The sequence below is a fragment of the Ostrea edulis genome, chromosome 10 (assembly GCF_947568905.1).
Source record: "Ostrea edulis chromosome 10, xbOstEdul1.1, whole genome shotgun sequence".
Taxonomy (NCBI): Eukaryota; Metazoa; Mollusca; class Bivalvia; order Ostreida; family Ostreidae; genus Ostrea; species Ostrea edulis.
Window position 1 is genome coordinate 44,667,450 of NC_079173.1, and position 24,152 is coordinate 44,691,601.

At 34.7% G+C, this 24,152-nt stretch overlaps 2 protein-coding genes across 4 annotated transcripts in view; one reads left to right on the forward strand and one right to left on the reverse strand.

The window, feature by feature from the left end:
* LOC130050809 (uncharacterized) overlaps positions 1-24,152 on the reverse strand; it is a 355,157-nt gene that overhangs the window by 23,015 nt on the left and 307,990 nt on the right. The window lies entirely within an intron of this gene.
* The window catches only part of LOC125666236 (sentrin-specific protease 1-like), a 57,323-nt gene continuing 39,494 nt past the window's right edge, over positions 6,324-24,152 (forward strand). The window contains exons 1-8 of one of the 3 annotated variants that reach the window (XM_056151535.1): positions 6,324-6,524; positions 11,176-11,249; positions 12,129-12,436; positions 14,780-14,915; positions 15,344-15,447; positions 16,048-16,169; positions 20,039-20,361; positions 22,901-22,943. In XM_056151535.1, coding sequence (XP_056007510.1) covers positions 6,418-6,524; positions 11,176-11,249; positions 12,129-12,436; positions 14,780-14,915; positions 15,344-15,447; positions 16,048-16,169; positions 20,039-20,361; positions 22,901-22,943 — 1,217 coding nt within the window. In that variant the 5' untranslated portion in view covers positions 6,324-6,417. The remainder of the gene's footprint in view (positions 6,525-11,175; positions 11,250-12,128; positions 12,437-14,779; positions 14,916-15,343; positions 15,448-16,047; positions 16,170-20,038; positions 20,362-22,900; positions 22,944-24,152) is intronic. The other 2 variants (XM_056151536.1, XM_056151537.1) reach the window with 2 other exon arrangements.

Genomic DNA, 24,152 nt, shown 5'->3' on the forward strand with positions numbered 1-24,152 from the left:
TAATTAAAACTAAACACTATATCTATTTATAACCCACACTGTAATTAAAACTAAACACTACCTCTATTTATAACCCACACTGTAATTAACACTAAACACTACCTCTATTTATAGCCCACACTGTAATTAAAACTAAACACTATATCTATTTATAACCCACACTGTAATTAAAACTAAACACTACCTCTAATTATAACCCACACTGTAATTAAAAGTAAACACTACCTCTAATTATAACCCACACTGTAATTAAAACTAAACACTACCTCTAATTATAACCCACACTGTAATTAAAACTAAACACTACCTCTAATTATAACCCACACTGTAATTAAAACTAAACACTATCTCTAATTATAACCCACACTGTAATTATAAAACTAAACACTATCTCTAATTATAACCCACACTGTAATTAAAACTAAACGCTACCTCTAATTATAACCCACACTGTAATTAAAACTAAACACTACCTCTAATTATAACCCACACTGTAATTATAAAACTAAACACTTCCTCTATTTATAACCCACACTGTAATTAAAACTAAACACTACCTCTAATTATAACCCACACTGTAATTAAAACTAAACACTATATCTATTTATAACCCACACTGTAATTAAAACTAAACACTATATCTATTTATAACCCACACTGTAATTAAAACTAAACACTACCTCTATTTATAACCCACACTGTAATTAACACTAAACACTACCTCTATTTATAGCCCACACTGTAATTAAAACTAAACACTATATCTATTTATAACCCACACTGTAATTAAAACTAAACACTACCTCTAATTATAACCCACACTGTAATTAAAACTAAACACTACCTCTAATTATAACCCACACTGTAATTAAAACTAAACACTACCTCTAATTATAACCCACACTGTAATTAAAACTAAACACTACCTCTAATTATAACCCACACTGTAATTAAAACTAAACACTATCTCTAATTATAACCCACACTGTAATTATAAAACTAAACACTATCTCTAATTATAACCCACACTGTAATTAAAACTAAACGCTACCTCTAATTATAACCCACACTGTAATTAACACTAAACACTACCTCTAATTATAACCCACACTGTAATTATAAAACTAAACACTTCCTCTATTTATAACCCACACTGTAATTAAAACTAAACACTACCTCTAATTATAACCCACACTGTAATTAAAACTAAACACTATATCTATTTATAACCCACACTGTAATTAAAACTAAACACTACCTCTATTTATAACACTGTAATTAAAACTAAACACTACCTCTATTTATAACACTGTAATTAAAACTAAACACTACCTCTATTTATAACACTGTAATTAAAACTAAACACTACCTCTAATTATAACCCACACTGTAATTAAAACTAAACACTATCTCTAATTATAACCCACACTGTAATTAAAACTAAACACTACCTCTAATTATAACCCACACTGTAATTAAAACTAAACACTATATCTATTTATAACCCACACTGTAATTAAAACTAAACACTACCTATAATTATAACCCACACTGTAATTAAAACTAAACACTATATCTATTTATAACCCACACTGTAATTAAAACTAAACACTACCTCTATTTATAACCCACACTGTAATTATAACTAAACACTATATCTATTTATAACCCACACTGTAATTATAACTAAACACTACCTCTATTTATAACCCACACTGTAATTAAAACTAAACACTACCTTTATTTATAACCCACACTGTAATTATAACTAAACACTATATCTATTTATAACCCACACTGTAATTAACACTAAACACTACCTCTATTTATAACCCACACTGTAATTAAAACTAAACACTACCTCTATTTATAACCCACACTGTAATTAAAACTAAACACTACCTCTATTTATAACCCACACTGTAATTATAACTAAACACTATATCTATTTATAACCCACACTGTAATTATAACTAAACACTACCTCTATTTATAACCCACACTGTAATTAAAACTAAACACTACCTCTATTTATAACCCACACTGTAATTATAACTAAACACTATATCTATTTATAACCCACACTGTAATTAAAACTAAACACTACCTCTAATTATAATCCACACTGTAATTAACACTAAACGCTACCTCTAATTATAACCCACACTGTAATTAAAACTAAACACTAACTCTAATTATAACCCACACTGTAATTAAAACTAAACACTACCTCTATTTATAACCCACACTGTAATTAAAACTAAACACTACCTCTATTTATAACCCACACTGTAATTATAAAACTAAACACTACCTCTAATTATAACCTACACTGTAATTAAAACTAAACACTACCTCTATTTATAACCCACACTGTAATTATAAAACTAAACACTACCTCTAATTATAACCCACACTGTAATTAAAACTAAACACTACCTCTATTTATAATCCACACTGTAATTAAAAGTAAACACTACCTCTAATTATAACCCACACTGTAATTAAAACTAAACACTACCTCTATTTATAACCCACACTGTAATTAAAACTAAACACTACCTCTAATTATAACCCACACTGTAATTAAAACTAAACACTACCTCTAATTATAACCCACACTGTAATTAAAACTAAACACTACCTCTATTTATAACCCACACTGTAATTAAAACTAAACACTACCTCTAATTATAACCCACACTGTAATTAAAACTAAACACTACCTCTAATTATAACCCACACTGTAATTAAAACTAAACACTACCTCTATTTATAACCCACACTGTAATTAAAACTAAACACTACCTCTATTTATAACAAACACTGTAATTATAAAACTAAACACTACCTCTAATTATAACCCACACTGTAATTAAAACTAAACACTACCTATAATTATAACCCACACTGTAATTATAAAACTAAACACTACCTCTAATTATAACCCACACTGTAATTATAAAACTAAACACTACCTCTAATTATAACCCACACTGTAATTAAAACTAAACACTACCTCTATTTATAACCCACACTGTAATTAAAACTAAACACTACCTATAATTATAACCCACACTGTAATTAAAACTTATCACTACCTCTAATTATAACACTGTAATTAAAACTAAACACTACCTCTATTTATAACCCACACTGTAATTAAAATTAAACACTACCTCTATTTATAATCCACACTGGAATTAAAACTGATCTGATATAATACAATAAACTACAGTACTACTAGTACTTACCAGTCAGAGAGTACCTCCTCTGTCTATATCTGATATAGTACAATAAACTACAGTACCACTAGTACTTACCAGTCAGAGAGTACCTCCTCTGTATCTATAAACTATAGTACCACTAGAACTTACCAGTCAGAGAGTACCTCCTCTGTATAGATATGATATAGTACAATAAACTACAGTACTACTAGTACTTACCAGTCAGAGAGTACCTCCTCTGTAGATATCTGATATAGTACAATAAACTACAGTACAGCCAGTATCCCCCACATCCATTGCCGGCAAACTCCTGGAAGATGTGGTTCACAGCACAGTCATTGTAACCAATATAATATCCTATCTGATGAACAACATGGGTTCCCGGCCCGTCCTTCATGTAAGACACAGTTCATTGCTACACTACACAAAATAGCACAGTACATGGTCCAGGGAAACCAGACAGGTTTTACACTACACAAAATAGCACAGTACATGGTCCAGGGAACCAGACAGGTTTTAGGGGAACCAGACAGGTTTTAGAAGGGATTCAACAATGTGCCACACCAACGGATTATCCTGAAATTGACCCCAAGTGGATACAGAGCTCAGTTAGGACACATTTCATCACCGCTTGTGGAGGAAGGAGTGTAGCGGTCAGCCGGGTTCGATCGCCGGTGGCCAGAGGACCTAACTATAGATTCAGGGGGCCTGGGATCGAATCCCGGTATGGTCCGTTGCATTTTCTCCCTTCTTGTTACACTAGTCATTACTCACATAGTCCATCATACTAGTTACAGGAACGTATGCAATTACATGTAGCAGCGCTGCATTACTTAAATGAATTGCCCTCACTTACAGTGGTGTAGCTTCCTATGAAGCACGCAAGCATGTGCTTCCACATTGTTGCGGTAAAAAAAAAATGAAATAATTACTTAAGGTAGGTCCTTAGTCCTGGATTTTTGGGGTTTAGGTAGCATTTTTTTGTTTGGAATCAATAAATTAACATTCAGAATAATGAAAAAAGGCAAAACAGTTAAGGGTTTCCATATTAATTTTCATTACATACACCACTAAAGTCATATACCCCGATGTAGATTTTTATGAAATTCATTGGAAACAGTTATTTGTTGTTATTTTAATATAAAAACAACAAAATATTTTTTGAATTGCATTTATTTATCGGGAAACATGTCAATAACTAAAACACATGTCATTTTCAATATGTTCATCAAGTTTTAGAATAATATGTGGAAAATTATTGAATTAGCGTTATTCCCCAAAATGTTAAAAAACAAACAAAGGTGGACGCATTTTCCTTATAGCATGGTTTACATATCATTTTTTCTGTTTATATTAGTAAAGTTACATCTGTTATAGTTATTCATGGGAAAAAATCCATACCTTTCCTTAATAATTTCAAATCTATAGCTTCCAGATTATGTATACCCCCATCAAAAACTGAAGTCTGGCACCATACAGCTGAGCTATTTAAATCACTCGGGATTAAAATTGTATGTAATTTCATGAAAAGACACAGATAATGATTCCTTATCACCTTGGTAAAATGTTTGTCAAAAATAAAGGAAATATATCGCATTATGGACTTGATAAATAATTGAATGAAAATAGAGTTATTGTCCTTGGATTCAATATTTTGAAACATATCATTGACTATTCAAATATAACTAAGAATTTTGAAATATTTTATGGCTAACAAGATTTTTTTTACAATAACTATTGAAAAAGATTCCAACAAAATTTATGTTCCTATCATTAAATTATTGACTTTGCAAAATCCTATGACGTCACACGAGTGTGGAACTACGTTAATTTGACTATATTTTAATTATTACAAAATATAATAAGAAGAACATATGGCATAAAAATTAGTGTTGTATTATGTTTATCAATCTATTTAAAATCAAAGGCACACGGGGGAAGGCCGGACATCGTATCCTGCCCCCTTCAAAAATAAAATAAATTGTCAATTTTTTTGGAGACGTTATTTACTCTAGTTATAGCATTTTAAATACATCGAATTTTAGTAGTTTATAATTAATAAATTTTCACGGAATTCAAAAACACATTTAATTTAGTTATTATAAAAAGAGTACAAAACGTCTCAAAATAAATCTAATTAAACATGTTAAAACACATTCCACCTCTGATGAAGGGATATTTGCAATGTTCAGCAGATAAAGAAATAAAATGTTGCCTATATCTGTTTAAAATACCAAATACCGCTTCGCATGTACATATTGAAAAAAAATGTATGATCACAAAAATTTGATTAACAGTTAGTATTAATTATAAGAGGTATCTCCGCTTGCCGAACTTGTACAAATCAAATAGAAATTAGAAAATGTACGGCGTCCTTTGCTTTATACAATATGTAGTAGGATGATTCACTGGTGGTATTTCTGTGGATCCACACTCCCCCCCCCCCCCACCCTCCCCCTAAAAAAAGGGGGGAGGGTTCTTTATCTCTAATCCATGTAAAATATGTGAAAAATATGGTTTCTACATAGGCTTCCATGTTTGATTAATTCTAATTTAGCCATATCTTTACATGATGAGAAATTTTTCTCTAGATGTCTCTCGGAAAATCTCCACATTTTAGTGTTTTCTATAAATCTCCACATTTTAGCGTTTTTTATGTACAGAACTTTCACATTTACTAACTGATTTTATTCTTTGTTAGTTACTATTTTCATTAGGAGTAGAATACCTTGGGATCAAGCTGTCACATCCGTACATACAGTGGAAAACTTAAATATTTCAAAATATATTTCAGAAAGTTGTAAACAATTTACAAATATAGGCCTATACGTATGTACAGTTGTTGTTGGAATACACATTTACACATGTCAGCATGAGATTTCTGCTTCGTTTGAATTCGCTTACTTTATTTGTAGGGAGAATTTGTAGTTCCTGAACTCGTGTGCTATATCCTAATAGTCCGTTGTTCCATAAAATAGATCTGTCCCTTGACCGCGTGAGCCATGACACACTCGACTCCCCGAGGTAATTAATTCTAATCGAATTATTCCTACAACAACTTAATAATATCATAATGACACAACGAACAACTTAGTCAAAAACAAACGCAGCCAGGAAAAGATAACCACTGTCTGGAAATCTTCATGGTTTTTCCCGGGGAAAATAAAATTTGAAAAAGTTTATTTTGGAAATGATTAAGTCCTTCACAAGTAAGATAAAAACATTTGTGTTTAGTGACAGATCAGGAGATAATAATGTGACAGAGGGCCGCAAACGGAAAAGGGATATAAGCGAAGGGTTTGTATTGATTTCGAGTTTCCTCTAATGTTTTTTGTTAAATTCATTGATAAATTGAAAAAATGAAAATAAGTTCTGAGTTTATGAAAGTTCATATTAACGCGATTCGGATGTATGTTTATGCTTTTTATATTTTGGATTTAGAAGATTTTATATCGGTAATTATTTAAAAGACATTGAGTGATTTAATCGTGGTTCGCCTTTGTATTCTGAATTCACAAGAAAAGAATTACCCCCTTCCCCCCTCCCTAGGAAAAATGAACAAGGAGAGATACCCTTTGAAACCTTTTAAGTGAGAAAATATCGGTTGAAGCGAGCAGGTATGCAAAGTGGTGTTTATGATTAGAATAGAATTAAAAGTCCCGGCATTTTATGTTGTAATATTATTATAATGGGTGTACATGAACAGTCTTTCACGAAAACTCAGTGGTCCGAAGACCGAGGCCAGTGAATTTTACGGTCGAGTCAGTGAAAATTAAAATCAGGAAGTCCGATGGGCTTGTAGACATTTTGTAAGTCACATTAAATATAATGTTGGATTAGATATTCTAAACGTCTTATATGCTTAAATTTACCATCAAAATAAAAATAAATAAAAAAATAGCACATAAAGTAAGTGTTTGGACATCGTGGTTTTTTTATTTCGTAAAGAACAATAACTATGTCTATACTTGTAATTGTCAAGATAACTTGTACGTTGATCACATGAATATTAAACGAACAACTTGTTGAAACAACAAAAATGACCGCGTTCAATATCGCACCACACACTGGTAATTGCTGCTTTATTGCATTGTCCAATTAAAATGAAAATCTCTGATTTTATGCAATTGTTTACATTTGATGTTAGTAGAGAAGGCTACTTTGATGTTGGTAGAGAAGGCTACTTCCCAAGGTGCGCTCGGGCTGTTTTCATGTTTGTGAAAAATGCATGAATTTGTAGTCTTGTGGTTTGCAGGCGAAGAGAGAGAGAAAATACTATGTACAGTCTTGTGTTTCTGTTATCGACAGAAAGGATGTCTTAGGGTGGATATGAATACGAGTAATAACCATTGTTTCAGTAAATTAATTGTACAATTTTACAATGCATTCATAATGTATGTGATAAACATATGAAAATTTAGGGGGCCAATAAATTTCACTGTGGGCCAGTAAATTCAGACAGTTCACTGGTCCGACTGGCCAGCAAGTTTTAAATGTTTTTGTGAAGACTGTAACAATAAGGGAAAAAAGATTGAAATTATTTGCTCCCCCTCTCTATTATTTGCTTCCCCTCTCTATCTCTATTTTGCTTTCTATCAATTTCCTGTGGGATCGGGGTTAGAATAGGTACTCAGTACCCCTTGCTTGTTGTAAGAGGCGACTAAATGGGGCGGTCCTTCGGATGAGACCCAAAAACAGAAACCCATGTCACAGCAGGTGTGGCACAATAAAGATGGAAATTGTTCATCGTTACAAGTGTGTTATAGTAAACGTTTGTTACAAAATGACTTGTTTAGTATACCATTTTAGTTGAATTAGTTTATAGAAACTAATTTCTGAATCCAATATATTTCTGTAAATAATGTATGATATTATTGCCCCACTATCACAATATCGGCCATCCTGATTCACAATTACGTAATGTCAGCTTACTTACTCAGTATGCTGGCGTGATGCATATGCAGTTCAAAACGTCATCTATTTACATATATTTGGAATTTATTATTAAGAATGTCAAGTACGGTTTTAATAGTTGTAAAATAAAACTGATGATACACTGTTTAAAGTAGTTAAAAATCTAGAAAACAATGTGAAGTATCATTATTTTTTATTCATGAAAAATTACATTTATTTCTGTTGAATAATGATAAAATTAGCATGCATTTTATATTACACATTTACATGAGATTTGAATCTCATTTATGAACTGCATGTAAATTTTCTTAAACTTATAAACATTTTGTTGTAAATTTATGTGTAGGCCCAGTCTAGTTGTAACTAAACAAAATGCGACGCTTGTCTGGTGGTGAGAAAGCAAGTGATGATGTGTTGCGTAGACATCCGTTTGTACAATGAATACTAGGAATATGTTATTCAATTTCAAGACATTAAATAAATCACAATATACATTGTGCACAGCAAATCTTTTACCTTTGAACTAATGCAGGCATTTTTCTTGAACTCGAAATGTGTCAGTTATAAATACTCGGGATCTGTCAAAGTGAGCCGCTAGTTCCGGTCATGATTCTGGAAACCGAGAGTATCTCATGCAGGGAAATTATGAATACTCCATTAAAATTTCAGTCCTAAGCACAATATTTACCTGATTTATATCGCAATTGGATTAATTTTTCACTCTGTTGAGAACATAATGGTATAACAAGTGGTAGATTTTCATTTCCAATGTACCCCACACTTAAAGTTTGTCGAAATTCTAGTGATGTACCGATTATCGCTGACTTTCGATTGTCGGTCGCTATAACTGAAACAATGTGAATAATCGAAAGTCATTTTGAAAATCAAAAATCGCCAACTTCGGTATAATTTTTTTAATAATATGAATATTCCTACCATGACTTATCTAAAATCAAAAATGGCTGATGAAGCTGAATCATCCGATTGATTATTGTTTAACATCCCTCTTGAGAATCTTTCACTCATGGAGACGTCACCATTGCCGGTAAAGGCCTGCAAAATTTAGGCCTATGCTCGGCGCTTACAGTCTTTGAGCATGTTGAGCAGGGAGGGATCTTTATCGTGCCACACCTGCTGTGACACGGGGCCTCGGATTTTGCCTCTTTCAACAAGCAAGGGGTAATGAGACTATTCTAACCTGTATCCCATAAGAACAACAAAAGTCAAGAGATCTATCCCTATCACAGGAAAATAAAATCGAAAATATGGGATTATTAACTTCAAATTTCTAATTATGATTTTAGACGTCTCCATATGAGTGAATTCAATATTTTTCAAGAGAGACGTTAAACGAGATACAATCAATCTAATGATTGTATTCTTATTAAAAAGTAAAAGTAAATTTCATGATTTTATGCCATAAATTTGAAATGATTAGAATTTGATTATTTTTCGATTAATCAATCGAAAAGGTGCATCCAATTAATCCGATCATCGATTGATCTTTTTTTCCTGATTGCCCATCACTATGAAATTCTCACCTTCAACTACACCGGCCTTAATTCCCTGATCCTTGATTTTGTTAAATAAACAACAACTCAGGTTTATCAATTAACCACACACGATCCTGTATGTTGACAAATTGATACAGGGGGCCGACTAACCAAGAACACCGCCAAACTGTGCGTTTTAAAACGAAAGTGTTAGTGGCAATAATTCTCAGAATAGTCGTGCGTTATAAAACGAAAGTGTTAGGGGCAATAATTCTCAGAATAGTCGTGCGTTATAAAACGAAAGTGTTTGGGGCAATAATTCTCAGAATAGTCGTGCGTTATAAAACGAAAGTGTTAGGGGCAATAATTCTAAGAGTAGTCGTGAGTTATGAAACGAAAGTGTTAGGGGCAATAATTCTCAGAATAGTTGTGCGTTATAAAACGAAAGTGTTAGGGGCAATAATTCTCAGAATAGTCGTGCGTTATAAAACGAAAGTGTTCGGGGCAATAATTCTCAGAATAGTCGTGCGTTATAAAACGAAAGTGTTAGGGGCAATAATTCTCAGAATAGTCGTGCGTTATAAAACGAAAGTGTTCGGGGCAATAATTCTCAGAATAGTCGTGCGTTATAATACGAAAGTGTTCGGGGCAATAATTCTCAGAATAGTCGTGCGTTATAAAACGAAAGTGTTCGGGGCAATAATTCTCAGAATAGTCGTGTGTTATAAAACGAAAGTGTTCGGGGCAATAATTCCCAGAATAGTCGCTGAACTGAAATCGAAATAGGGCATCGTGTTGTGATAAATGAAATGAACAGTCGCTAAATAAAGGTAAAATTTCGTGAAATTACATGAAAATGTAAATATGGTCGTTGGTCGCGTCAGACAGGTGGTCGTTTAATACAGGTACAATATATATAGTAACGTCTTTGGGGGGGGGGGGGGGGACTTTTTATGGTCACATAAGACAGTGAGTCGCTTAATACAGTGGGTCACTATGGCAGTTTTGACTATTTAGTTTAGTAAGAGAGTGAATTCTATTGATAGGATTGACATGAGTAAATGCGATATTTATTTTAGCATGTTTAGTAAGAGTGTGGATTCTATTGATGATATTAACATGAGTAAATGAGATGTGAATTCTGTTGATGAGATTAACATGAGTAAATGAGATATTTATTTTAGTAGAGTGTGAATTCTGTTGATGAGATTAACATGAATAAATGAGATATTTATTTTAGTAGAGTGTGAATTCTGTTGATGAGATTAACATGAGTAAATGAGATATTTATTTTAGTAAGAGAGTCAATTCGCCAAACAAAATTGAATTGAGTGAATGTCGCATTAAATATTTTTAGAACTGAGGAAATGGATGCGAGTAAATACAGTGTTTATTTTTAGAACTGAGGGAATGAATGTGAGGAAATACAGTATTTTTAGAACTGAGGGAATGAATACAAGTAAATACAGTGTTTATTTTTAGAACTGAGGAAATGGATGTGAGTAAATACAGTATTTATTTTTAGAATCTTTTATTTTCAGAGAGGAGGAGGATGTTATTGTCACCTCAGTGAAACGGGCTCGAAAAGTCGGACCCCACACCTCGGCGCTGAACTGTACGTCTAACATTATATACACTGTACCAGTTAAAAAGTCCAATAGATGAACTCAAGTGAAAAATAGGAATGTGTATACATGTATATATATATTCCCTTGCATCAAGCTAATATCACATGAATAATTTATTGTCATTTTAAATCAGATTTTGGATATTGTGAAATTCCCGTGTTCAACAAATTTCAACACATTTTGATTAATTTCTATTTTTAGATTCAAACACATTAATTAAGAACACAACAGTCTATGCGAAAGTTTTTTTGACAGCACAGGACATTCGGTCCTGTGTAATCAATGAACACACCGGACCGAACCAAATTTTGTCAGACCGAAAAACCTAATGTATAAAAGTGAAACACGTGAAAATGCAAATCCAAGGAAATCTTATTTATTATACCAGTAATACTATACCAGGGATCCTTCCTGCATAATACTTTAGACGGTCCATGCGGTTTTAATCATATTCATTTACGTATTTGGATTTGTGTGATAGTTTTTGCTTATAACAAACATTTAAATGACTCCGCGTCAAAATAGTAAAGCTCAAAACCGGACAGTGAGACATTGGACATACCGGTCCGGTGTAAAAAATGACGCATCGGACCTTAGACACTGCACATCGGTCAGGTCCGACGGTCCGATGTCTTTCGCATAGACTGACACAAAAGTGAGACTTGGTAGTGAATTTCTATTTTTAGATTTCAACATATTGATCAATAAAACGAAAGTGAAACCCGGTAGTTAATTTTCATTTTTAGATTTCAACACATTAAATAATGAAATGAAAGTGAAACTCAGTAGTTAATTTCTATTTTTAGATTTCAACACATTAAATAATGAAATGAAAGTGAAACTCAGTAGTTAATTTATATTTTTAGATTTCAACACATTAATCGTCAACCCCTATCAGAAGATGGCTGAGTGGATGCAGCGGAGGAAGCCGTGGTCAGAGCATTATTTCTTCAAGAGGGCCCTCAGCAAGGACGAGGCACCCAACAGGGACCCAGGAATTGTCCATTCAACAACAGAGGATCCTCTAACAGTCGGCAATCCACCAGCGATGACAAAGCACGTCGTGGGAGTGACGGACGGGTTCAAACTACCGAGGGAGGGAGTGAAATTGACAGGAAACGGACACCAGAGTCACAATCTTCCTGTTGGGGTACCAGATGTGGCGGCCCGATGGGTAAGATCTATTTTCATTGGTTGCTGATTGTTGGCGGCCTGATGGGTGAGATCTATTTTCATTGGTTGCTGATTGTTGGCGGCCTGATGGGTGAGATCTATTTTCATTGGTTGCTGATTGTTGGCGGCCTGATGGGTGAGATCTATTTTCATTGGTTGCTGATTGTTGGCGGCCTGATGGGTGAGATCTATTTTCATTGGTTGCTGATTGTTGGGATATCAAAAGGGAGGCCGAATGGGTGAGATCTACAGTACACAAGACAAGTTTTATGCGTGTTCCACAGTTTTATACGGTGGAAAAACATTAGCCCGAAACAAGGTGAACCTTTAAAATTGTAGGCACCTTTGTAGTCCTATTTTTCCAAGCGAGCTAGACATCGAAGTCCACGGAGGATCTCCGTGGATGCGCGCATCTCCATGGATGTCACCTGTACCTCTGTGTGATAAAATAGAGATATAGTAATATCAAGAATAGAATTCCCCCAATGATTCACCCAAAAACCGTTTCGCTTGGCCAACATGCCCCCACCCCATTCATTATTTAGAAATTAGCTATAAATCATTCAATTCTTGTAATACATTGGTGATTTCGGTACACATCTGTGTGCAGACTTCTCTGCAGATGTTAACACCTTTTCATGAAACACCCAACTCTCTGACAAATGCGGTGTTTAAAGGGACTGATTCACGATTTTACCCAAAATTTTGTTTTTCACTTTTAATGATCAAAATCTACTGTCTAATGTGTTTGAAAGATTTCACATGAAAATTAAGGTTATACATCATCACAGAAGCTCATTTTAGAGAGTTTATTATTATTTGTTTTGTAAACAAAGATTGCGGTATGCTATTGTTTACGAAATTTTCAAAAGAAATGGATATCGATCAAAGTATTATCATATCTTTCATATTTCAAGTATTTTAAAGGTGAAATATGTCATCTAAAAGTTAAAATTTTTGACTATGCAAAATTAAGATGCATTATATTACAAAATCAATATTTCACTTGTTTGTTTGTTTACATAAAAAGACTCGAGTCTTTGTTTACATAACACATATTTAAGGCTAAAATACTGCTTTCATTCTTGCATTCAGAAGGTCAAAATTTTGGTAGTCAACATTAAATGAGTTATATTTCTTATGTTTTACATCAAAATTGAAAAATATTTTTATCAAAAATCGTGAATCAGTCCCTTTAAGGTACATAATTACTTCCATCATATTGTGTTACAGAGCTCCAGATAAGGTGCGTATCAGTGTAAATACTCATTAAATTTTACCAAATACGGTGTTCAATTTCGCATTCGCGAATGTAAATACACTTCACATGTATTAGTGGCAAACAGCAAAGATAATCAGTAAATTAACAATATACTCTTGACTTTTTCTGAAAAGCAAAATACTCATTGATTTGCAAATCAGGGGGTAAAAATACTCTTTGTGGTAAAAAATTATCTGAAGCTTTGGTGTTAATATGCATCTTGACAAATATAACTTGATCCAATATAGAAATTGAACTGTCGATGATTAACAAATTGGAATTAATTTATTACATTATTAATTGAAGCAAAAATACAAACCAGCTGATCTTATTATGTTATACTCATTAAAAATGTTTAAACTTGAAATTTCGAATTATGTTGAATCATTCCTACACAGCATTTGGGCTAGTAAAATCTTATTTGGGCTACCAAATGTTGTACTCTCACTTGTAGTCAGAAACGTTAAGTGCAAAGACTGAATTTTGCACATCAGAAAATTTGGTCTGGTAAAATTATTTTTGGTCTGGTAAAGCAAGATTGTTTACCAGACAGAATATCGGATAAAATTACAAATCATTTGCTTACACTGAAAAATACTCTGAAAGTTTATTATCAACAATGATAAATAGCTTCAACTTACATGATGTGATATAAATAACGATACATGATATAACATTTATAAGTAAATAATAATAATCTGTAGGGATTCAGGTTAGAATGGGTACCCCTTGCTTGTCGTAAGAGGCAACCAAATTGGGTGGTCCTTCAGATGAGACCGCAAAAACAAGGCCCCATGTCACAGCAGTTGTGGCATGATAAAGATCCCTCCCTGCTCAAAGGCCATAAGCGCCGAGCATAGGCCAAAATTTTGCAGCCCTTCACCGGCAATGGTGACATCTCCATATGGATGAAAAATTCCCGAGCGGGACGTTAAACAATATACAATCAATTAATCATAGATGATAATTAATGAGATATATTCACATGATATAAGGTAAATACAGACTCCTGCAAACAGCACCTGTTAATACAGATCAATAGCATTGTTGATCTTCAGTTATTTTATCTCATTTATTTTGCAGACTGAGGATAGACATACATCAAATCTGACATCACATCCCGCTCCCATGAGATCCCCCACTCAGTCAAATTCCAACACAGTGCCATCTCTAAGTCAGTCCAATCACACATCTACCTCAGTCCAGACCGACCACTCAGGTGAGTCAACTCAAAGTTATCTACCTCAGTCCAGACCGACCACTCAGATAAGTCATTCCATCCCTTACAGACCCACACTTATAGATCCACCCCCTGTATAAATCAGAAAGATAAGTCATTCTACCCCACACAGATCCACCCCTGTATAAATCAGAAAGATGAGGCATTCTACCCCACACAGATCCACCCCTGTATAAATCAGAAAGATGAGTCATTCTACCCCACACAGATCCACCCCTGTATAAATCAGAAAGATGAGGCATTCTACCCCACACAGATCCACCCCTGTATAAATCAGAAAGATGAGTCATTCTACCCCACACAGATCCACCCCTGTATAAATCAGAAAGATGAGGCATTCCACCACTCATAGATCCACCCCTGTATAAATCAGACAGGTGTATATGATTATGCTCTGTATTTTGTAGATCTGTGGCTCAAGGTCAGAGAATGCGATGTAGCTCGATTGAGTCACCATAGCGATAAATCCCTGTTTAGCCGTCCACCCAGACAGACGTTCACAGCTATAGAGGTTAGTGTATGAATGAAAGTTGAGAAAAATTTGATTGTTTATTAATGGTTTATTGTAAGGGGCTGTGGTAATAATTTCTATACTTTAGCTCTGTAACAGGGATTATAGCAGTCTTATTACAGTTCTTTTTTGTGACGATGATTATAACAATGTTGGTACGTCTCTTTACTGTATCAGTACAGTACTATCAGTACTTTAATTTTTTCCCCTTTTGTAGTGTGTACGACTTGATGTGTAATATAGTACAGTACTATCAGTACTTTGATTTTTTCCCCTTTTGTAGTGTGTACGACCGATGTGTAACATAGTACAGTACTATCAGTACTTTGATTTTCCCCTTTTGTAGTGTGTACGACTGATGTGTAATATAGTACAGTACTATCAGTACTTTGATTTTCCCCTTTTGTAGTGTGTACGACTGATGTGTAATATAGTACAGTACTATCAGTACTTTGATTTTTTTCCCTTTTGTAGTGTGTACGACTGATGTGTAACATAGTACAGTACTATCAGTACTTTGATTTTCCCCTTTTGTAGTGTGTACGACTGATGTGTAATATAGTACAGTACTATCAGTACTTTGATTTTCCCCTTTTGTAGTGTGTACGACTTGATGAGAAGAAGAAGTACCAACAGCTGCTACAGCAGTTTACGAAGTTTCCCCAAGAGAAGTCGTCACGCTCTCCTGACGGACTGGGTGCTTCTCATCTATTGCATTATGGGTAAGTTTTAATTGCATGATAGCTGTAGTTAGGTGTCTTGTGTTGCAGCTCGGACGGGTCAGTAAGACAATAAAGGTAACACATCAAAATCAGCATAAGAACATCTCTACATTTTGACTGAAATGTTCGTGATGATTATTGGCCCCGCCCATTTTCTTGTTCATTAGTTGCTCCAACAGTTATATGTGTTGTAATGTTGAATGTCAAAAACACAAGATCCTGATGTGCAGTTTGTAATTCATACAGTTAGTTTCTTCCAAATGAATGGATTAGTTATCATTGTAGCAGTTTTTAGCAAATGATTGAATCTGTACGTGTACACTATGATAGAATCTGTACGTGTACACTGTGATAGAATCTGTACGTGTGCACTGGGATAGAATCTGTATGTGTACACTGTGATAGAATCTGTACGTGTACACTGTGATAGAATCTGTACGTGTACACTGTGATAGAATCTGTACGTGTACACTGTGATAGAATCTATACGTGTACACTATGATAGAATCTATACGTGTACACTGTGATAGAATCTGTACGTGTACACTGTGATAGAATCTATATGTTTACACTGTAATAGAATCTATACGTGTACACTGTGATAGAATCTATACGTGTACACTATGATAGAATCTATATGTTTACACTGTGATAGAATCTATATGTTTACACTGTGATAGAATCTGTACGTGTACACTGGGATAGAATCTGTACGTGTACACTGTGATAGAATCTGTACGTGTACACTGGGATAGAATATGTATGTGTACACTGTGATAGAATCTGTACGTGTACACTGTGATAGAATCTGTACGTGTGCACTGGGATAGAATCTGTACGTGTACACTGTGATAGAATCTGTACGTGTGCACTGTGATAGAATCTGTACGTGTACACTGTGATAGAATCTGTACGTGTACACTGTGATAGAATCTGTACGTGTACACTGTGATAGAATCTATATGTTTACACTGTGATAGAATCTGTACGTGTACACTGGGATAGAATCTGTACGTGTACACTGTGGGATAGGTGAACAGGATTTGGACAGAGTACATTATTATTATTTACAGTATTTATATAGCGCATTATATAACTCTAAGCGCTTTACATTAAATCAACAATAAACTACAATTAAAAGTTGAACATATCTAAAACAGTGTAAAAAAAATATATATTCGTTTCATTAAAAGAATATGAATTCTAGCACTGCCTTACACAAAATCATGATTAAACTACAGAAAATACATATAAAAAGGTTTCATAAAAAAGAAAATTAATACTGTCACTGGAAATGGCTTACATAAAATCGTGATAAGAAAGTCTGAAGAATTAAGTTTTTAAATTTTTCTTGAAAAGTGCGAAAGAATTTTCGTTGCGGATGTTAACTTGGAAAGTTATTCCAGAGTGTGGCGGTTGCTTTGTCAAACCTTCTGTCGCCATACGTTTTGGTCTTAACTCTTGGTGTTTGAATAAGCATGGCGTTTTCGGATCGTAAAGACCTTGATGGATTGTATGGACTGACCAGTTCTTCAAGGTAGACAGATGCAAGACCGTGGAGAGCTTTAAATGTGTACATTAACAGTTTGTACTGAACCCTGAAATATACTGGAAGCCAATGGAGTTTCACTAAAACTGGTGTTATGTGCTCATTTTTCTTAGTTCTGGTAATCAGCCGTGCTGCTGAATTCAGCACACGCTGTAACACTATGTCAGAATTAACACCATAGAAAAGGGCGTTTCCATAGTCTAAACGCGAAGTCACTAGCGAACTGACCAAAGTCTTGCAGGCGTCTTCAGTAATGAATGGTCTTATGCGTCCAATGTTTCGGATCTGAAAAAAGCATGCCTTTGATATAGCAGTTGCCTGACATGATGTAACAGTGGCTTTGGTTGAAGGCAGCATCAAAAAGAAGGCCAATCCCAATGTGATTAACATTTATATTTATAACAGGCCCCGATATCACGCTCCCGATTTTTAATGCAAGTATTTCTCGTAAAATAAAGCCATCTAATTAGATGCTCATATTTTCAAGTGAATGCTTATTTCTACTTCCAATTTACCATACTGAACTGAATTATTATACATGTAGAAGTAATCATCACTAGGGGCTCGCCAATGACCATTTCATGCTTCACTCGCTCCAACGATCACACCGTATACAATCACACCGTATACACAACGATCACACCGTATACACAACGATCACACCGTATACACAACGGTCACACCGTATACACAACGGTCACACCGTATACACAACGGTCACACCGTATACACAACGGTCACACCGTATACACAACGATCACACCGTATACACAACGGTCACACCGTATACACAACGGTCACACCGTATACACAACGGTCACACCGTATACACAACGGTCACACCGTATACACAACGGTCACACCGTATACACAACGATCACACCGTATACACAACGGTCACACCGTATACACAACGATCACACCGTATACACAACGGTCACACCGTATACACAACCATCACACCGTATACACAACGATCACACCGTATACACAACAACGATCACACCGCATACACACCGTATACACAACAACGATCACACCGCATACACACCGTATACACAACAACGATCACACCGTATACACACCGTATACACAACAACGATCACACCGTATACACACCGTATACACAACAACGATCACACCGTATACACAACAACAATCACACCGTATACACAACGATCACACCGTATACACAACGGTCACCGGTCACACCGTATACACAACGGTCACACCGTATACACAACGATCACACCGTATACACAACGATCACACCGTATACACAACGATCACACCGTATACACAACGATCACACCGTATACACATTTTAGCTTTTGTTGGACATCTTGTGTTGCATTTTGAGGTTACCTGTACAACGATGAGAGATATTTTGAATATTCAAGACATGTTCTTAGTTTAAGTTTGTGTATTATGTTGACATGTTCTTAGTTTAAGTTTTTGTAATATGTTGACATGTTCTTAGTTTAAGTTTGTGTATTCTATTGACATGTTCTTAGTTTAAGGTTGTGTATTCTGTTGCAAAATGGGTATTGTAAATCACCGGTACTGTATGAATAGACTTCTGTAAAATCTGGTGCTGTATGAATAGACTTCTGTAAAATCTGGTGCATTATGGGTAATACTTCTGACATGTGTTATTGGTAACATTTGGTTGATTTCTTTATTGATCATAGTTTGTAAGCATTTTGTTTAATTTTTTACATAATGGTTAATACTTCTTTATAATTAATAACTCTCAGTTATTTTTATTGTATTTTATTTTATTTTTTCATAAAGCTGTATAATCTAGCTATTGCTAGGTAATACTTCTAACTGATTAAAAATGTTTTATAATCTATTGCATTAGGGTAATACATCTGTATAATCTATTGCATTATGGGTAATACATCTATTTAATCTGTTGCATTAGGGTAATACATCTGTATAATCTATTGCATTATGGGTAATACATCTGTATAATCTGTTGCATTATGGGTAATACATCTGTATAATCTATTGCATTAGGGTAATACATCTGTATAATCTATTGCATTATGGGTAATACATCTGTTTAATCTGTTGCATTATGGGTAATACATCTGTTTAATCTGTTGCATTATGGGTAATACATCTGTATAATATATTGGGTTAGGGTAATACATCTGTATAATCTATTGCATTATGGGTAATAATACACCTGTTTAATCTGTTGCATTATGGGTAATACATCTGTTTAATCTGTTGCATTATGGGTAATACATCTGTATAATCTGTTGCATTATGGGTAATACATCTGCTTAATCTGTTGCATTATGGGTAATAGTTCCAGAACTGAAGGCAGTCTATCAGGCAGCAATTCCTCCATAGAGTTATGTTCTGTTGGTCGACAGCCGAGTGTACGTAGACAGAAAGTAGTTCCCACACAGAAAACACGTATTCCTACACCACCCCGAAACACAGACTATGATCACCAGAGGTCTCCACGGCAACACTCAACCGTGTCACATCGGCAGTCATTGGTTTCTGAGCGATGGGACTCGATTTCTGAGAGACATGATAAATCCGAGAGCGAGGAAGACGTGATTTGTCTCAGCGATGAAGGAGGGGAGGATGTTATTTGTCTTCTGGATGACGATATGCCAGTCGGTAAGTCGAAATATATCAGACCAAAATACAATGATATACGAATCGGTAAGTCGGAGTGTATCGGACCAAAATACAATGATATATGAATCGGTAAGTCGGAATATATCAGACCAAAATACAATGATATACCAGTCAGTAAGTCGGAATGTATCACACTTAAATACGATGATATACGTATCGGTAAGTCGGAATGCAAGGTGAAGATAACGAACAGTGATCAATCTCATAACTCCTACAAGCAATACAAAATAGATAGTTGGGCAAACACGGACCCCTGGACACACCAGAGGTAGGATCAGGTGCCTAGGAGGAGTAAGCATCCCCTGTTGACCGGTCACACCCGCCGTGAGCCCCATATCCTGATCAGGTAAACGGAGTTATCCGCAGTCAAAATCAGTGTGCCAAGAACGGCTTAACAATCAGTATGAAACACGTCAGACAGCATTTGACCCAATGCGAGGTTGTATTGAAGTATATCAGACCAAAATACAATGATATACCAGTCAGTAAGTCGTAGTGTATCAGACCAAAATACAATGATATATGAATCGGTAAGTCGGAATGTATCAGACCAAAATACAATGATATACCAGTCAGTAAGTCGTAGTATATCAGACCAAAATACAATGATATACCAGTCAGTAAGTCGTAGTATATCAGACCAAAATACAATGATATACCAGTCAGTAAGTCGGAATGTATCACACTTAAATACGATGATATACCAGTCGGTAAGTCAGAGTGTATCAGACTTAAATACGATGTCATTTTATTGCAGAAAATTATTCCATATTACTATTGTGATTCCAGGCTTGATGATAAGCTCATTTGACTTTAGTAGCCGTGTGGGCTACTGGTGTTGCAACATTCAGGAGCCTGCACTCTCTTTTAGAAGCTATCACTTCGATAAAGCAAATTTGATAACTTGAACAAGCAAATATATGAATATAGTTTATTGACAGTTACCATGGTTACTGATACTTTTAACGAAAAACTTCTCAAATGTCCACTATTATATGGGATTGACCAGAAATGTTAATAGATAATGTTTCGGAAATCCGGTGATTTATTTCTACTGCATTGTAACAGAATGTTCAGTGTAAGTAACTTCAATTTAACCGATCGTTCAATACAAGTGAATTCATTTGTACAAAAGCAGTTGATCCTGAATGAAAGACACCCTGAGGTCCAGAAGTCATTAATTTCTAACTTAAGGTGGAATTCTATATTGTGTCATAATGGCTGACTTCCATTTGTAACTTGAATGAGAATATAAATATCAGCAATGTATGTCTATTCCTTTTAAATCTAACTGCCTAGTTGGGTAGCTCATTCGGTTAACATGTTGACTGCTGATCTGTAAATTGCAGGTTCGAGTTTAGCAGAGGTTTTGATTTTGACAATTTTTTTTTTTTTTTTTTTGTCATATTAATTTCTACTAAAACTACATTTTTTCAATGAATGAGGCAAATTTTAAAAGTTTTCAATTTTGATATTGTGCCTATCGTCTACTTTCCATCCATATCGGATTTCTCTGATGTGTTGTCCTTCCTTAATACAGATTTCTCTGATGTACATCCATCCTTAATACAGTTTTCTCTGATGTGCCATCCCTCCTTAATACAGATTTCTCTGATGTGTCATCCCTCCTTAATACACATTTCTCAGATGTGTCGTCCTTCCTTAATACCGATTTCTCTGATATGCCATCCCTCCTTAATACAGATTTCTCTGATGTGCCATCCTTCCTTAATACAGATTTCTCTGATGTGTCATCCCTCCTTAATACAGATTTCACTAATGTGCTATTTTTCTAAGGCTTCCATTGTGACATGATTTTTAACAATTTTCATCATATTTCAGTATCTATACTTACCTGCATCGAACATTTTGCAACAAACAGAATTTGTAGCCATAGGAGGAGGGATTAGAGTAAATTAAAAAATCTTCTCACCCTTACTGTTTCTTTTTCTTTGCCGGTAAAACCCCTGTTTATAAGATATCTATACTTACCTGCATATTCCCTTCCCGGCCACCTCCCCACTTTTAGAGTTTTAAGGGGTGTATTTTATTCTTTCCCTCACATAAACTGAGGTACCCAGATGTTGGGTATTGAAGAGTGGGTTAAGGGAAGATAACTCGTTCTAAAAATTATTCGGGCATAGTAGTAGGAGTCCGTGACATATTGCAAAATGTTCGATGCAGGTAAGTATAGATATCTTATAAACGGGTTTTACCTTATAAAACCCTCATTTCATATTATATAGAAAGATAGGTAAGGATGAAAGAAAGACACAAATGTATTTTGTGGTCACATGGTCAAAGATGAAGGTCATAGCAGACCTTCATTCAAAGTTGATGCATTTCCATTGTGATACAATATCTGGAAGACTTTTCAACTTATATCTTTCAATTTCTTCAGAAAGGTATTAGTTTATTTAAGGAATTTTTTGGGTCTGTCCATCTGTCTGTCTGTCTACCCAACATTACTTTTGTTGTGATGTAACATCTTAAAACAGTTCTGATAAATTTGTTTCAGGGAATGGCAGAACCCCGGTCAGATCACAGCTGGACTCTTCAAGGTATGTTTGTCATCTGTGTTATTATACTGACCCACGAATGTCACCTACAGAAATATTTTCTAACCTCAATGATTGAAGAGCTCCAGTAATTGCAAGATTTAAAGTCAGTCATTAAGGTTGTTGTACAAAAAAACATGGAGGGTGATTGGAAGTTTTGAAATTCTTCTCGATTTCGACACCGTATCAAACTTCAGACGTTTACAGGCAATTGAAGTGAAAATGACACGTTTTTCAGATTTGACAAAAGTGTAGATACTGATTCACAGTAAGCCTTCTGTGGCCCTGAGAGCGATTCATGGGGCAAAATCTGGGGCCCTGAGAGCGATGCATGGGTCAAAATCTGTGGCTATGAGAGCGATGCATGGGTCAAAATCTGGGGCCCTTTGTCTTAAGCTGGTGATGTGTCTGTATCAGTAAAAAGTTCCTGAATGTGATGTAAAACAACAAACAGATAGGCTATATGGTACTCCTTTAAAACTACCAAGTAGAATTTGGTGTAAGTTTGTATGTAGTATGGACATGACATATATAATTTGGTGTAAGTTTGTATGTAGTATGGACATGACATATAGAATTTGGTGTAAGTTTGTATGTAGTATGGACATGACATATAGAATTTGGTGTAAGTTTGTATGTAGTATGGACATGACATATAGAATTTGGTGTAAGTTTGTATGTAGTATGGACATGACATATAGAATTTGGTGTAAGTTTGTATGTAGTATGGACATGACATATAGAATTTGGTGTAAGTTTGTATGTAGTATGGACATGACATATAGAATTTGGTGTAAGTTTGTGTGTAGTATGGACATGACATATAGAATTTCGTGTAAGTTTGTGTGTAGTATGGACATGACATATAGAATTTGGTGTAAGTTTGTATGTAGTATGGGCATGACATATAGAATTTGGTGTAAGTTTGTATGTAGTATGGACATGACATAATGGCGGTTTCATATAGGGGCCAGATTAGACATCAAATGTCATCAGACCAGGTATCGTATAAGTGTTGTAGTGTTATATTAATGTAATAGTATGTCATTGTAATGTTATATTAATGTAATAGTATGTCATTGTAATGTTATATTAATGTAATAGTATGTCATTGTAGTGTTATATTAATGTAATAGTATGTCATTGTAGTGTTATATTAATGTAATAGTATGTCATTGTAATGTTATATTAATGTAATAGTATGTCATTGTA